Raw genomic sequence first — 16,239 nt, forward strand, 5'->3', positions numbered from 1 at the left:
ATTGAACACCAGAGAATGGGAAGGAGTGCTGTGAAATGTCTTCTGAACGTGCGCTCGTGAGCTTACAGCAGCTGAGGCTATCTCCAGAAGACTTGTACAAGATCAAGCCAACTAACTCCCCAGCAAGAATGCGCCGAGGTGCAGTGTCCCACCTCTAGCCATGGAGCTATCAGCTGGTGGTAGGTTCAGGTGGAGGGGAGTCATTTTTCCTCAGAGGTGTGGACTCTTTTAAGTTGCCCACGTCCCAGGAGATACACTGGACGGCCCCACTGCACATAATCAGACTCAGTGGCCCTTTAAAAAATAAAAACAAAAAGCAGAGGAGGACATTAAGTTGAGAGGGAAACAGGGAAGGAGGAGATAATGGGAAGCAAACATGATCAAAATACATTGTATACAGATATGAAATTCTCAATGAATAAATAAAATATGATGTATTTAAAAATAATGAGCTAGTCATGGGGATGTACACATTTAACCCCATCATTTGGGAGGCAGAAGCAGGTGAATCTCTGTGAGTTCAAAGCCAGCCTAGTCTACATAGTGAGTTCTAAAACAGCCAGAACTACAAAGTGAGACACTGTTTCAAAACACCAAAATCAATAAATAAAAATAATGGTAAGACATAGAAAGAAAAAAGGAGACATGAAGGTGGGAGAGGAACATGTTGAGAAGGGACCACAGAAGAGTTGAAGGAGAAATTTGGGGTAGATGTGATCAAGATATATGGTAAATGTATTAAAATTTTGAAGAATAAATAATTTTTCTTAAAAAGAAAAATGTAAAAGGAAGGTTGCTGTTGGTATTTTAATATATTCAGAAGAGGCCTAGGCCTGTTTTGTTGTTTTGTTTTTATACATATATTATCTGAAGGTAAAGAGATGATAAAATCCAGAGTACAGAATGGAGAGTCCAACTGGGCCAGAGCAAGGATATCTGTCTGAAGCGGAATTGAGAAGCGGGTGGACTTGGCTGGAGAAGGAGAGGCTGCCAGGACCCAGCTAATGACTGGATAAGGAGAGCTGCCATCTCCTAGCAGGTCAAAGCACAGGACTGGATGTGCTTTCAGTCTGCTGATCCAGACAAACAACAAGAGAACCAACAAGGGTTCCTCCTCTGATAAACGGACTAAGCTCACAGACTTATAGTGTAATAAAAATTACATTTATACCTGAGGGTCATTTTCTGTGACCTTGTCTGTTGGTTGAAGCGTTCTTCCAAGGATCATTTAAAATATTCAGGAAGGCTGGGCAGTGGTGGCGCATGCCTTTAATCCCAGCGCTCAGGGAGGCAAAAAGCAGGCAGATTTCTGTGAGTTCGAGGCCAGCCTGGTCTATAAAGTGAATTCCAGAACAGCCAAGGTTACACAGAGCAACCCTGTCTCAACCCCCCCAAATTACATACATACATACATACATACATACATAAATAAATAAATAAATAAATAAATAAATAAATAAATAAATAAATAGATAAATAAATAGATAAATAGATAAATAGATAAATGGGATGCCCAGGAAGTAGGGCATGTGGTATTCTTGATTTATGCTGCTAGGGAGGCTGAGGCAGAATAATTGTGAATTCAAGTTCAGATGGGCAACTTGGTATGACCTTGTCTCAAAATCAATAGTTATAAAAGCTGGGGTTATAGCTCAGTAGTAAAGTACTTGCCTACCATACACAGGGCACTAGGTTTAATCCCTAGCGCTTCCCAAGAAAACAGATAAGCTGGTGTCTAGATGTGGGATAGCATCTTTAGAGAAAGACTTAAGAAATGAAGTTTTATTTACTCATACAAGGTCCTAGGCCCTATCACAGGAACCACAACAGTTTAACAGCTACATTCCTTCACTTAGTATAACCTTCTAAACCAAGAAAATGAAATACAGTTTTGCATATTAGTGCAGGTTGGGTTTTGTCAACTTGACACAACCTAGACATATCTAAGAGAAAATCTTAATGAAACAAAGCCTTCTTAAGATTTACCTTTAGAAGGGAGAGGGAGGGTGGGATCGGGAAGGGAGGAGGGAGGGGCTTATGGGGGGATACAAAGTGAATAAAGTGTAATTAATAAAAAAAAAAAAAAAAGATTTGCCTTTAGGCAAACCTATGGGGCATTTTCTTGATGAACGATTAACATGGAAGGACCCGGCACACTGGAGGCAGTTCCAACACAGGGCAGTTGATCCGAGGTGTATAAGAAAGCAAACTGAGCAATCCATGAGGAAGAAGCCAAAAAGAAACATTTTCCACAGCCTCTGTGTCAGTTCCTGCCTTAAGTTCCTGCCTTGACGCCCTCAGTGATAGAGTGTGACCTGACAGTCGTTAGCTGAAATACTACCCTACAACTTAGTTTTGGTCAGGGTGTCACACCATTAGAAACCAAAGACATAAACTGGTGTCAGGAGTGGGGTTTTGCTGTGACAAACCTGACTATGTTTTGTGGGTTTTTTGTTTTGTTTTGTTTTTTGTTTTTTGTTTTTTGTTTTTTTTTTTGGGGGGGACAGTTGTACAAGAAGAATTGCTAGTACTCAGAGCCTAATGATCTATTGTGGAAACTTAAAAAGATAATGCTGCGATGGGTGCAGAGGATAGAAGGCTGTGAAGTTCACAGGGAAGCTTGAGGGTCATGTACAGTCTCTCTCTATCAGGAACATTCATTATTTTGATTTAAGAATCTGTAGTTCTAGTCAGCTGAAGGAGAAGAATTTGGCTCTGATTAACAAGAGACCAGAACAACTAAAGTAAAACCTTTACTGGGATAATCAATACTGCTCAGCTGGGGCTGAAGAATCAGCTTTGATTGAGAAGAGACCAGCGTCACTGGTGTGAGAAGTCTTCGGAGCAGCATTTCCTCAGGGTCAGCACATGTAAGATGTGGTCTTGAGGGGGCCAAAACTTTACCTTCTACCGGCAGCCTAACTTGGTAATGTGTAGGAGTTTCTCTGGGAGTGATTCTGAAGGCATGAAGGGGTCATGAGAAGCAGCTGACGCCCGCCTCTGTGAGGTGCCAGGAGAGGCTATTGATGAAGAGGCAGCCTCAGTTGCAGCAGGAGCCCCAGGAGGGGTTACAAAGAGAAGCTGAGGCGTGTCACCACGTGTCAGGGTCAAGGTCCCTGAAGAGAGCCTAGGAGAGGCTTCTGAAAGTGCAGCCCAGCTCCAGTGGAAATGCCCGTTCGTGTGATGACCGCTAACAGCAGCAGCAACTGTGGAGTAGAGCCTGCCTGAGCCTGTGAGACAAGCCATGTGCGCTGTGGACGGCACAGCCAGGGAGCTGGAGCTGCTCAAGCCCATTGGAACCCAGAGGATCATGAGTCCCAGATGTCAGACACTGAGCTTTCCACTGTTGGACTTTGGTTTTGCTCTGCCTTCACTGTTAACTCTGCCCTTGGTTCTTTCCTCTTGAAATAAGAAAGTATTTACCTTTTTTTTTCTCTCTATTTTGCAAAAACCCACAGCCATGAGACCCATTTCAGAGAGCATTTAGATATTTTAGAGAGACTATGAGCTTTTAAAGAGATGTTAAATTTTCAAAAAATAAAAAAAAAAAACAACTTGGACTTTTAAAATACTGAAAAATCTTAAAGATGCAGAACTTTTAACATTAAACTATGGTTAGGTAATGATATTAGTATGAGATCATAGTGTGGCAGTTTGAATAGGTATGGCCCCGTAGATTCATGTGTTTGAATGCTTGGCCATAGGGAGTTGCACTATTAGGAGGTGTGGCCTTATTGAGGAGGTGTGCCTTGGTGAGTATGTCACCGTGGAGCTTAGAGGCATAGCTTTGAGGCCTTAAATGCTCAAGCTACACCCTGTGTAAGACATATCCAGTCTCCTGCTGCCTTTGGATCAAGATATAGAACTTTTGGCTCCCAGCACCATGCCTGCCTGCCTGCACACCGTACTCCCCACCATGACAATAGTGGACTGAACCTCTGAAACTGTAGGCCAGCCCCAATGAAATGTTTTCTAAGAGTTTTCATGGCCATGGTATCTCTTCACAGCAAGGAAAACCCTAACTAAGACACATAAGGATGAATAAGAAAGGTCAGGTTATGATTTAATAAGTGATATATTAGTGTATCAATGGACAAGTGGTCAATTGTGCTGGTAGATTTTGTCAACTTCACACAACCTTGACTAACTGAGGAGGAGGAGGAAAATGCCTTCATAAGATTAGCCTGAGGAGAAGTGTGTGAATCTTCTTGATTAGTGATTGACAGAAGAACTCAGCTCACTGAGATGGTTTTTGACAGATGGTCCTGGGGCGTATAAGGTATAAGAAAGCAAACCTAGCAAGCCAATAAACAGCATTCCTCCACGGTCTCTTCAGTTCCTGCCCTGGTTTCCCTCAGTGATGGAGTGTAACCCGAGAACAGTAAGCTGAAATAAACCTTCTCCCATCCCAAGTTACTTTGGGTCAGTGTTTTATCACAGCAATAGAAACACTAAAACCAAAACATTCTAAACAGCAGAAACCTATCTCAACCAATCAGCATTTACTAACGTAATATACTCAAGTCTCACAATCCTGCAAGGGAAAATAAAGCCTGTGCTTCACAAATATTGAATAGGGGAAGGTTTTCCAACCTAACGCAATAGGGTCAGGATTGTAGCCCACGTCTGTATAGATTCCAGAGTGCCTTGACCACTTATGAAAATGCACAAACCCAAAGAGTATTTTGACCATTCCTAGTTTTTTGGGTTAAGAAAAATTTGAAAACTTGAAAATAAGCTGAGAACTAGAGAAGTTGGCTCAGCAATTAAGAGTGCTTGTTCTTGCAAAAGATGAGGTATGGTCCTCAGAACCCACACAGTGGCTCACATTCATCTGTAACCCCAGTCCCAGGGGCTCCCACATCCTCCTCTGACCTCAGTGGGCACCAGGCACACGTAGTAATGCAAATACATACAATAGTAAATTTAACTTTTAATTTAAAAAATAAGCTGAGATTAGAAATACTGACATCCATACAAACCTGGATGGTTGATGTTAAACTGTGTCGAAGTCAGTGGAACACTGTGATGGTAACCAAAGTACAGCAAGCTGAGAACGAATAGGAATGGAAACCAAAGTACAGTAGGCTGAGAATGGATGGGAAATGAAGACCTTTCATGGTCCAGTTACCAGGCCAAATTCTTGAATTTAGCAGAGAGAAGAGGAAAGGCTAAGATGGGGGGAGGGAATAAGGGTAAAGGGAAGGTTACTACCTTTTAATTTATAGAGGAAGAGTCAACCACAGCTTGTGTATACATTCTGAGCACGCTGATATGGAGGGGGGGCAGGGGGCAGTGGGGAGGAGGCAGGAGGATCTCTGTAAGTTCGAGGCCAGCCTGGTCTACCCAGAGAAACCCTGGCTCAGGGAAAGAAAAAAAAAAAAAAACCCTCCCCCCAAGAAAACTGTCTCCACTATTGGTCTCTCCACTATTGCTTATTTTTTGAGATAGGGCCTCTTGCTGAACCTGGGGATTACTCTTTTGGCTAGCCCTGGCACCCTGCAGTCTCTGAGCCTCCCCCCTCTCCCCACCTCTGGCCCCAAGGGCTGGCTGGGATTAAGTTTCATTGGGTGCTTGGGAGCTGAACCATGAGCTTGCACAGCACTTTACCAATGTCTCCCCAGCTCGCACTCTGTTTATTATGGCCGGAGAACACCGCGTTTAGCATCACAGGCTTAAAACCACTTATCAACAGAGCTAACATGACACCTATCTGGGTACCAAACACAACCCACCCACGTTAAAGATAAACTTTAGGGAAGTGCATCGTGTAACTAGTTCTTTCTCACATGCATATGCAAATCAGCAGATAAATTTCTAACTTTCAAGGTAAAACTTTTTTCACATAATTTGATTTAAAAAAATAAAATGTGGCCTGCAAGACAGAGGGCTCAGCAGAAAAAGGCATGTTTGACCAAGTCTGATAACCTGAGTTCAGCCCCATACACATACATACATACATAAATGTAAAAAGGTTTTGTTACTTTCTACATACATAAATATAAAAAGGTTCTGTTACTTTCCTTCTCAAAGCAGCTCTTCCTCTGGGTGTTTGTACTGATGAAATCCTATTATACTTCCTCATGCCAGGCTTGCACTAAGTAATCTGAGCATGCAGATAAATTTAATAAAATGAAAACTCATTTCTCTTCCAAAATTTTGATTTTAAATTAAGTTATAACCAAAGCCATGATTTTAAAACTGAAAAATTAGGCAGCCTCATTAAAAAATAAATGATACAGCTGGGGCCACTTCAAAGCTAAATGACTGGGCTAAAAGGCCTGGGAATGTAAACCATCTGTGATGACCACCCATGGCTCGAGCAGGCAGCCCCTGATCAGGAAGATCAAGATGTCAGAAGAAATGCAGCCGAGGCTGACGAGAGTATTGACAGAGCAATAGCTATTGTATCCTGAGCACTGGAAGGTGATATGGTCGGACTCCAGGTAACAATGGCTGTTTACGACACTGAGCAATATGAAACTTCCATTTCAACAGCATCCGCTCACTGGAGAGGGTCAGGCAATTCAGAGAGTGAATTGTGCATTCATTCACCCAGGGCCTTGCCACTTACAAGCACGTGACTGAGATAACAGATGTATGCCCGTGATAGCACCCTGAAATAACAATTACAAAGCAGGGTTTCGTTTTGAATTAAAGCTCTCCATTTGTAGCCTCCTTTCATCATAAGCCATTGGCTCTGCACTCACTGCCCATTGGCCAAGAGCTTAGTTGGTCCTCCATTTCCAGTGTCACCCTTGCCTCTAATAGATTTCTTTATCACCACCCATTTAGGCACTCACTCACGCATCTTTCAGTCTGACATTTTCCTGATTTATGTGAACAAGGTCTCAAGTACCCCACAATGTTCTAGGGTTCCTGGAGACTATGTAGCAAGAATGCCTCCCACTGTAGATCCTTCTGCATCCCCCTCCCAAGTGCTAAAGTGACAGGTGCCACGATTTCTGGCTCCAAGCTAGCACTGCTGTGGTTTCCTTCCGTGTTGGGTCCCGTTCTTCTTGGTTCCACATGATCATGTTCTGATTTCTTATTATTCTTTGATACACTCTCATGCTGACGACATTTTATAGAAATCCGAATCTCAGACAGCAAAGAAATGGCTCAGTAGTAAAGCATTTGGTGCTTGACCAGGAGGACCCCACACAGACATTTAGTTCCTGTTTGCTTGTGATTCAGATGGGAGCTCCCTAAGTAGCTCTGGCTGGTCTAGAACTCGCTGTGTAGACCAGGCTAGCACTGAGGAGGCAGAGAGACAGGCAGCTCCCCAGACCTCTCACTGGTCCACCGACTAGCCAAATCAGGTGTGCTCTGCGAATGGCAAGAGACCCTATCTTGGAAAACACGGTAGGGAATGGTTGAAGAAGACACCCAACATCAACCTCTGTCCTCCACATAAAACCACACACATGTGCACCCATTCACAGGAACATGTACAAACACATACGCCATGCACACACATCCAAAGTTCACTTCTAAGATTTTTCCTCTTCCACTCTGATAGCGACACACAAACTCCCTTGCCTTGCTTTAAAGGCAGTGAGAAGGGAAGGAGGGAGGGGAGAGGCACGCCTTAATAATGACCAGTGACACTGGCCTCATTCAAATCTTTGCTTCTAAGCTAACTTAGAAATATGCATTGTCACACACAAACCTCTTTTTTTTTTTTTTTAATTAGGCTCTATTCTTTTTTTTTTTTTTTTTTGGGGGGGGGGGTGGTAATACAAGGTCTCATGTAGCCCAGGCTGACCTCAAACTAACTCAGCAGCTGAGGAGTTCCTTGGCCTTCTACTCCCCTGCCCTCTACCTTTTCCACTTAAAATTTTATTACTAGGAAAAATTTCTCATTTTTCTATTTCTGTTTTATTTACTCACTACAACATGGAGGGAACAGGAATAGTTTACAAATCTTGTCAACTAAAAAGTGTAGAGTAAACACATAAAAATGTACAATTTTTTGAAAAGGTTGATTTTGTTAGTAGCTTAAGCCTAAATCCAATGTGTGTTTTTTTTTTCCATCAAAATAAATTCTCTGTGCAAAACCAAAAGGTTCTATCAATATGTTGACATAAAAGTCACAAATCTGTATTGGGGAAAATAAACCCAAACGTATAGTATAACCCACACAAACATATTAAAATCACACATTGCTGCTAGGCAGGGGTGGAAACACAGCCAGGTGGGGCTCTGTTAATTCAAGGCCAGCCTGGCCTACAGATCGAGTTTCAGAACAGCCAAGGCTACACTTGCAGCCATGGCTACAAAAAAAAAAAAAAAAAAAAAACAGAAAACCCTGTCTCGAAAAACAAAAAATAAAATAAAATCACACATTGCCTAATTTTCCCTAAAAGGTAATAACTATGCAAAAGACAAAAAGCAGACTTACGCCCAATAAAGATCTAAGAAGAGCTTCGGAGAACTAAAAATCTCAACCACCCAACTCATCCTTGATTTTCACAAGTGAGCCTTATGCAAAACCAAACATCTCACAGAAATAAATGCAAAAGCAAGCTTCGTTTCAGTCTGTTTGAGACGGATCATCCTAACAGATGCCACCTGAACTGGAAAAAAAGCAGCCAGTGTCTAGCCTTTGTCATAGGGAGTAGCACTCAGGGATGAGAGATGGGAATGAAGAAGAAAAACGGGAAAAAACTCAGATGCTTGATGAAGCCAAGATTGTGCTTATATCTGCTGCAATGAATTCTGCTCAGCTACTGAGTGCAAACAAACCTGGAGAAGGCAGGGCAACAGACCTTTTTTTCCCAAGGGAAAATTTCTTCTTTTTTAATTTTTTATCCACTTTACATCCTTGTTGTAGGCCCATTTCTCCTCTCCTCCATCCCTCCCTCTCCCCCTCCCCTGTTCCTCAGAAAAGGGGGGCTCCCTTTCTCATCCACTCCAGCTCATCAAGTTGCATCAAGACTGAGTGTGTCCTCTTCCCCTGTGGCCTGGGAAGGCAGTCCTGACAGGGAGAAGTGATCAAGAAGCTGGCACATGAGTCCATGTCCCATGCAGTCTCCACTTCCCTTACTAGAGGACCCACATGAAGCCTAAGCTGCCTGTCTGCTACATCTTTGTAAGGGCCTAGGTATGGTTCGTGCATGATCCCAAGGAAATATTTCTAATGCAGCACCAACTGTTCAATTACCCATCCTTAAATGGGTACAAAATCAAGTAAACAAAACTTTAAAGTGGAGAAGAGCATAGAGAGCTGATGAACCCCCAAGTAAGTGTATATTATTGACAAGAAGAGCATGGCTATGTCAAAGACCCAGTGCCTCAGACTCATGGGAACTGCCAGGCCTCCCTATTCCTCTGAACTTGCGCACTCCTGTTGCCACAGTGTGCAGAAAGAATCCACACAGTGCTCACTGCAGCCTGAGATTGCTACCCTATGGAGTACCCCTCCAAGAGCGGCTAACCTGCCTCCTCCTTGGTCCTGCCCTAGTGCTGAGTTTCCTGTCCACTGCATTCTGACGTGTTTTCATCAGAGATCTACACCCACCAGCCCCAGCCTTTCTAAATGGTGTCTGTCTTTTCTGCATTCGCTGTCACCGGAGCAGGCAAGAAGGAATCCTTTATAGCTCACAGCTTTCTACCATGGGGTCTTGGCTGATAAAACCCAAATCAACAGTGGTCTTGGAGATAGCCCTCCATTCAAAGAAGGTTTCTATTTTCAGGTCTCTTTTCACCAAAAAGGAAAAGCATCAAGTTGTATACCGACAACAGTATAAAATAAAAAGAAATGCTAGGGGCCAGAGAGCTGGCTCGGCAGATAAGAGTATTTGCAGCTCTTGCAGGAGACTGTAGTTTGCCTCCCAGGACCCGTATCAGGTGGCTCGTAACCACCTACAAGTCCAACTTCAACGGATCCAACATCCTCTCCTGGCCTCAGTCCATGTGCAGACACACATGCACATGCACAAAAACACACAACTAAAAATAAAATAAAAATTTGAAAACAAACCCTACGTCCTCTCTTAGTTCCCTGTTTATTCTTAGGGCAATAATACCCTTTAAAATGGTCTTTTCTACGAGCTATTCTACATAGAGATAAAATGCTTTAAATCTTAATACTCAGTATCAGTTCACTAAGAAGACTAAAAGAAACTACAGTGTGTTTATGATGAAGGTAGGACTTAGTAATTCAATACCATCTTGTTGTCTTTATAAAAAGACACCTGTATTTGCTTCAGCTGTAATTGGGTACATAGGAAAAGTCTTAAGTAAAAGAAAGTGTAGGAGTCACGTGGTAGGTGGCCTCAAACTGACGAAGGCTCTACAAACTTTAGAACAATTTTACACTGAATTAATGGAGTGCATCAGACAGTCGCGGGCAGAGCCCTCTGTGTGAAACGTGGGACTCTATTCTCTACCTCTTCTGAGTTTTCCAGGCTCAACTGGGCATATCTGGAGAGGCAACCTGTGGCCAGATAGTGCCCACAATGCTCACCCAAGGACACCTTCTCCGCCCAGCACCAAAATGCTCACCCCACTGATACCATGGAACCAAACAGCGCCCAGAAAGCTCACCCCACTGCCACCTGCTTTCCTTTCCCTCTCTTACCTGATAATGTGCGTGGGCTTGCTGAGCAGAGTTCAAGGTGACATTGCAGAGTTTGCAGAAGAGGGGCTTACACAGCTCCTCCAGGGCAGAGTCCAGCTCCCCTCCCTTAGCTAACTCCTCTTCCCCTGCCAGAGACCCGGATGCTTCCAGCCCAAAAGGCTTCTGTGGCGGAAGCTGCAAGGTCCTAGTGGACCTGGCAGCCACTGACATAGGAGGAGAGGTTGAGGGCCGCTTAGGTGGAGGAAGCCCAGCCTGCTGCAAAAGAATCATCAGGCAGGAAAGCCTCGAGCATAATCCAGTGGGTGGTGGGGGACGGAGTCTTCAAACCTGAAGTAACCAAAAAGAAAACTAAAATGAGATCTCAGGACTATGACACAGAAACGACACCAAAGTCTTTTTCCTCTGCAGACACACTGTGGGGCCTCAGCCTAGCAGGCATTCCCCACCTGGTTATCCCTACTGACATAAGGCTTTTTGCTTGGCTCAGTTCCAAATGTCATCCCTCTGGCCATGGCATTAGCAGCATTGCATCCATGGCCAATTAAATCGAAAGTCACGTGGCTGGAATTCGACATCAAAGGTCATCTAGACCCCTGCCTCTGGAGTGCTGAAACACTTTTTTGTTTTGTTTTTTTGAGACAGGATTTCTCTGTGTAGCTCTCGCTGTCCTGGAACTCGATCTGTAGAACAGGCTGGCCTTGAACTCATAAAGATCCTCCCTAGTATGCCTCCCAAGTTCTGGGATTAAAGGCATGCTCCCCCACTCTTGATGGTAATATTCATAACCAAAAAAAAAAAAAACAAGCAAATGAGAAAACCTACCAGGAAAGAAACTCTTCCAACCAAAGGAGAGCAGAGAGTACCACCTCTAAGAATCTTTTCTCCTCCTTCTTTCTTTTTTTGTTTTGTTTTGTTTGTTTAAGTATTTTGTTTGGTTTGGTTTTACTCTGTGCATGTGTGTGCACCGCAGCAAAAGCTCTTCTTTCGCCTTTACACACATGTGTACCTAAGAGGTACAGCAGCACTGTATCCACCAGCCACCTTTTTAAAGACAGGGCCTCACTAGCCAGGATGGCCTCAGATTTGCTGTGTAGCTGAGAATGACTTTAACTCTTCATCTTCTGCCTCCACCTCCTGGGTGCACAGCCACACCCAGCTACTTGTCAGACCTTTAAGGCATTTCTACATCTTGCTGAAAGGTGGGTGAAATCTAGAACCAGGGCAGCATTAAAATGTAACAAATGTAAACAAAGCACTTCTTCTGAGCAACTGGCAGCAGCTGAGTAGCTAAGCCAATGGTTCTGTGAGGCAGACAGAAGGACTGCCTGTGGGCCTCAGATGACACAAATGTGCTGTTTGGAAGACAAGAGCTTTGTTTTGCTTTTGTTTTTAAGTTGGATTCATTGTCAATATTTGAAAATGAAAAGCTTCACAGAATCCAGTGATGAAAAGATAATCTGGCAACACTACACCCACGACCTCCACCGCGCACAACCACCTGTTTGCTGCGAAGAGCACCGTACTCCAGGCCAGCCTTCTCTGAGACCCCTCAACCCTACCCAGGACACTGACCAACCAACCGCCTTGGGATGGTAAGTCTACTCCATATAGCCTTCGACTACAGTCATGAGGCTCTTGCAAAATTAAAGTATCTTTTCTCTATCAGGAGGAAAATTACCACCCAAGATAAAGCATCCAGATTGAGAAATGTCCAACCAAGTAATAGACCACACAATCCTAAGCCCTACCGTGATTTATAGGCCATTTGTATCATCCCCCTTTCTTCCTAAATGAGGGTACACACTCAGTGATGGTTATATAATTTCAATTGTCAACTTGACAGGATCTGGAATCACCTAGAAAGCGTCTCAATAAGGGGTGATACAGATTGGGTTGGCTGTAGGCTTGCCTATACGGGGTTTTCTTAATTAGGTTGAAATGGGAAGACCCACCCTTAGTGAGGGTTGGTCTCGTGCTATGCATACAAATGCTGAATTCTGGGCCCCAAGATCTGATTGCATTTCAGGTGACTGCTGAATGACTGCTGAATGTTGAATAAACTTTGCTCCCTAATATGCTGATTGGTTAAATAAAAGAGGCTGGACAGCCTATAACTGGGCAGTAGAAAAGAGGGTGGGGCTTCGGTTGGTGGGTGGTGCCTGAGGTAGAGACTACTAGGCTGTGGACAGAGAGGAAAGACAGAGAAGATGGAGAGAAAGTCTGTGGCCTGGTGGTGCAGATCCAGCCCAGACAGGACAACATACTGGCAAGTAACTTGGGAAGTGAGGCTGGGAAGTAGCCAGGCTAGCTTAGAAAATCAGTTTAATCATACCTGCCCAGTTATTGTCCTAAAGCTGTTTAAACAAATCAATAGGTCTCTGTCTCAATTTGGGGGGAACCAGCCGGATCATAGAAAAGCCCTCAAGAAGTAATAAATATTCCACAACACACCCTATAGGTAGGTCCGCTGCACCGGCCCTGGACTACATCAAAAGGAGACAGAACTAAACACTCTAGCATTGTTCTCTTCTGACTCTGGACCCAATGTGACCAGTTGCTTCAGGCTCCTGTTACCTAGACTGTCCCACCATCCCACCATGATAGAGGTACCTTGAGTTGCTCTTGTCAGGATATTTTATCATAACAAAAAAAAAAAAAAAAAAAAAAAAAAAAAAAACCTGGACACTCTATTCTGTTTTCCTCAGAAAAGACCTATAATGTTCCCCTCTCTCTTCAACTTTATCCCTGACTCCTTCTGCTCCCCAATCAGATGACATCTTTCAGTTCTGGCCACTTAGAAAACACCACAGCAAATACCCTTCACAAATTCTAATTATCCAAATCAGAAGCCTTACTTCAAAGTCTACACTTCCCTCCGCTCAAGGTCTGGTCCTGTTAAAACCCTTTTTCTTGGTCAAGAGAATACAATGTTTCAGCTGATGAGGTTTCCCATCCGTGATGAAGACCAGTTGGCTAGAGCAGTAACATTTACTAAAATGACTTAGGGAAGCTCTGAAAAGTAAACAATTATTTAGTACACTTGGTAAACACACAGTGAGGAGACACTGGCTAGGAATTCAAACAGTTAAGAGAAAGATGGTTAGTCGTAGAATTGAACAGTACTTTTCATTAATTGCAACAGCTATAAAAGGATAACAATCAACTACTCATATCTCTGAAGACACAAAGAAAAATGATACAAATTTGAAACATTTAAACGATAAGTTTCTCTGAAAAAAATATATTATGTCTCCCAACTAAATAAAAGACATCCAAAAAAGCACACATGATTCTAGATATGGGGGAAGGGGGTAATGAAACTAAAGAAACAAAACCATCTTTTTAAATAGATTAACTACTCAGTTATAACTGACTGTGTCATTCTGACACTAACTTGTCATACAGAGTCTCTGGTCATCGATGCTGTTGGGTCATAGAGAAAGGACAGAGCAGGGTACCAAACCATCCACATACAATATACACAGAGAACCAAATCAGCCTACTACCAAGACATGCCTGGGCTTGTTTCTTGCCTGCTTACTCCCACCTGAGGAAACCCCAGCATGCCGTTGTCCACACGGTCACACACAACGGTCCAGCAGAAGCAAGGCTCTCCACAGCAGAGGCACAAAGGGCCTTATTCCAGGGCAAAACACTGGCAAGGGTGAGGCAGGAGGTGCTTACAGTGCAGGCTTACCTAGTTCCACACTTTATCTTCATAATGTTCAAAGAATGGGTAAAGACCTTAGAACTACTGCGTAAGACTAACCTTCTCCATCAAAAAAAAAAAAAAAAAAAATCTATAGGCGACAATCACAACAGGTATTTCATTCGGATAATAAATAAATCAATCTAAAATAAATAAAACCAAACCTTCAGTGAATGCAAGAACTGTGAAATACAGAGACCCAAAAACACACTCGGATTCGTTCAAACTGCTGCATTAATTTAAGAGACTAATTTAGAAACTGATATAAAAATACTTCTCAGATCTTAAAATTCATCCGATTGGATGCTTGCGATGGCATACATGAAGGATGCACAGGGCTTAATGTCCTAATTTGGAAGGGAACGGAGAAGACACTAAAGAAAACCACAGCTTAACCATGGACCAGTTTAAGGAAAATGAATGACCACAGCACACGTTTCGACGGCTGGGATGGGGCCTACTCTTCACGGGCTGTATGGCAAACAACAGCCCTCCCCTTGGCAGAAATAGACCCAGGGAAAAGAAAAGGATCCAAGAACAGGTTCCCGGCGTCCGGGTAAAGTAGGGAAGGCTGTCCCCTGATATTCTGGAGAAGAGCAGAGAGACTCTTACTCAGAGGTCACCAGAACAAGGTAGGCAGAAAAACAGTCCCTGGAGGCTGTTTTACATCACAGAAGAAAGCTGAGAGAGAGAGGGAGGAGGCCCTGGCGACCCAGGCTCAACATCTAGGACTCAGAGCTGCTCCCCTGCAGCATCGCCCCCGCGTGTGCCATTCCTGGGCTGGGCACGCACATGCACACCGGTCCCGCGCGGATGCCGGCGGGGAGCACCGGGTCGCCGAGGCAGCTACGCGAACGGCTGCGGGATCGGGATCGCGATCGGTGGCCCGCCGGACGCCGCGGGCGAGGCTGACACGCGCACACGGACGCAGCCGCACGGACCCGCGGACCGCACTCACCGGAACCGGCAGGCCGCAGCCGCCCCGCCACCCCGCGCGCCGCCGCCCGCTCCACGACCACTTTCTGTGCTACTCGCCGCCGCCTGGCCGCTCCGAGGCTGGAGGTTGACTGTCAAAAGTCCTTCGGAGTGGAGCCACCGGGAAACAGCTGCAGGAAGTGACTGCGGAACCGGGAGGCGGCGGCGGAGGAGGAGGAGGCAGGGCTCCCGGCGGCGCCACTGCGCATGTGCGTGGGCAGCGGCGCCTCCCGCAGACCCGGAGCGCGGGGCAGGTGCGGGACGGCGGTGCGAGAGGGTATAGTACCCGGGTACGGGTGACGCCTCGGAGCCTACCCTGAGAGCGATGCGGGCAGAAGCCTGGCACAGCCTGGAGGAGGGCGAGGGTTCTCTCCTGAGATCTCGAAACTGCACTCCCTGCGCCTCCCTGCGTAGGGAAGCAGCGCGGCCGAGCCCTCCCAAGGCTGCAGAACCCGCACAGAAGTCCTACCCTCACCTGCGCTAGGCGATGAGAGAAGGAGGACGCTTCCTCCCGACTCTCGGCAGCCTCACCTGCAGGACCGGACGGACCACAGAAGCCCCCGGGACACCTTCAAGGGAGACGCCGAGCTGGATTTTAGCCCTAGGGTTCTGCCGGCTTGTAATACCTTAATGCATGTAGCTACTTGTATGGTGGCTGGGTTTTTTTCTCCCCGGACAGCATGACACAAATTTTCCATTCTATCAGCAGAGTGCGGTTCCGCAGCATCAAGTACTTTCACATTGTGTGCGGTTATTGTGTAATCATAAACTAAAAAGCCAGGGAGGTCCGAGTATGGTAAACTGTGCCCTCGTAGCCGGCCGACTTATGCAGGAAATTAAGGCTGTCACTGGAGCACGCACCATCCAGTACCAACCCGGGGCTGGCTTTGAAAATTCGAGGACAGTTCAAAACAGACTAAACCAGTGGGCAACAGCCGCTGGGGAGAGTAATCCTCTATCCAGATGAGTT

At 44.9% G+C, this 16,239-nt stretch overlaps 1 protein-coding gene across 2 annotated transcripts in view; it reads right to left on the reverse strand.

The window, feature by feature from the left end:
- Positions 1 to 15,423, reverse strand: part of Zmat3 (zinc finger matrin-type 3) — a 31,623-nt gene extending 16,200 nt beyond the window's left edge. For both annotated transcript variants that reach the window (XM_055625955.1, XM_055625954.1), the window contains exons 1-2: positions 15,253 to 15,423; positions 10,586 to 10,912 (exon numbers count right to left, since the gene is read on the reverse strand). In XM_055625955.1, the coding sequence (XP_055481930.1) occupies positions 10,586 to 10,855 (270 nt within the window). In that variant the 5' untranslated portion in view covers positions 10,856 to 10,912; positions 15,253 to 15,423. The remainder of the gene's footprint in view (positions 1 to 10,585; positions 10,913 to 15,252) is intronic.
- Between the last annotated feature and the right edge of the window lie 816 nt (positions 15,424 to 16,239).

The sequence above is a fragment of the Psammomys obesus genome, unplaced genomic scaffold (genome assembly GCF_907164565.1).
Source record: "Psammomys obesus unplaced genomic scaffold, mPsaObe1.curated_primary_1811, whole genome shotgun sequence".
In the NCBI taxonomy this organism is placed as follows: Eukaryota; Metazoa; Chordata; class Mammalia; order Rodentia; family Muridae; genus Psammomys; species Psammomys obesus.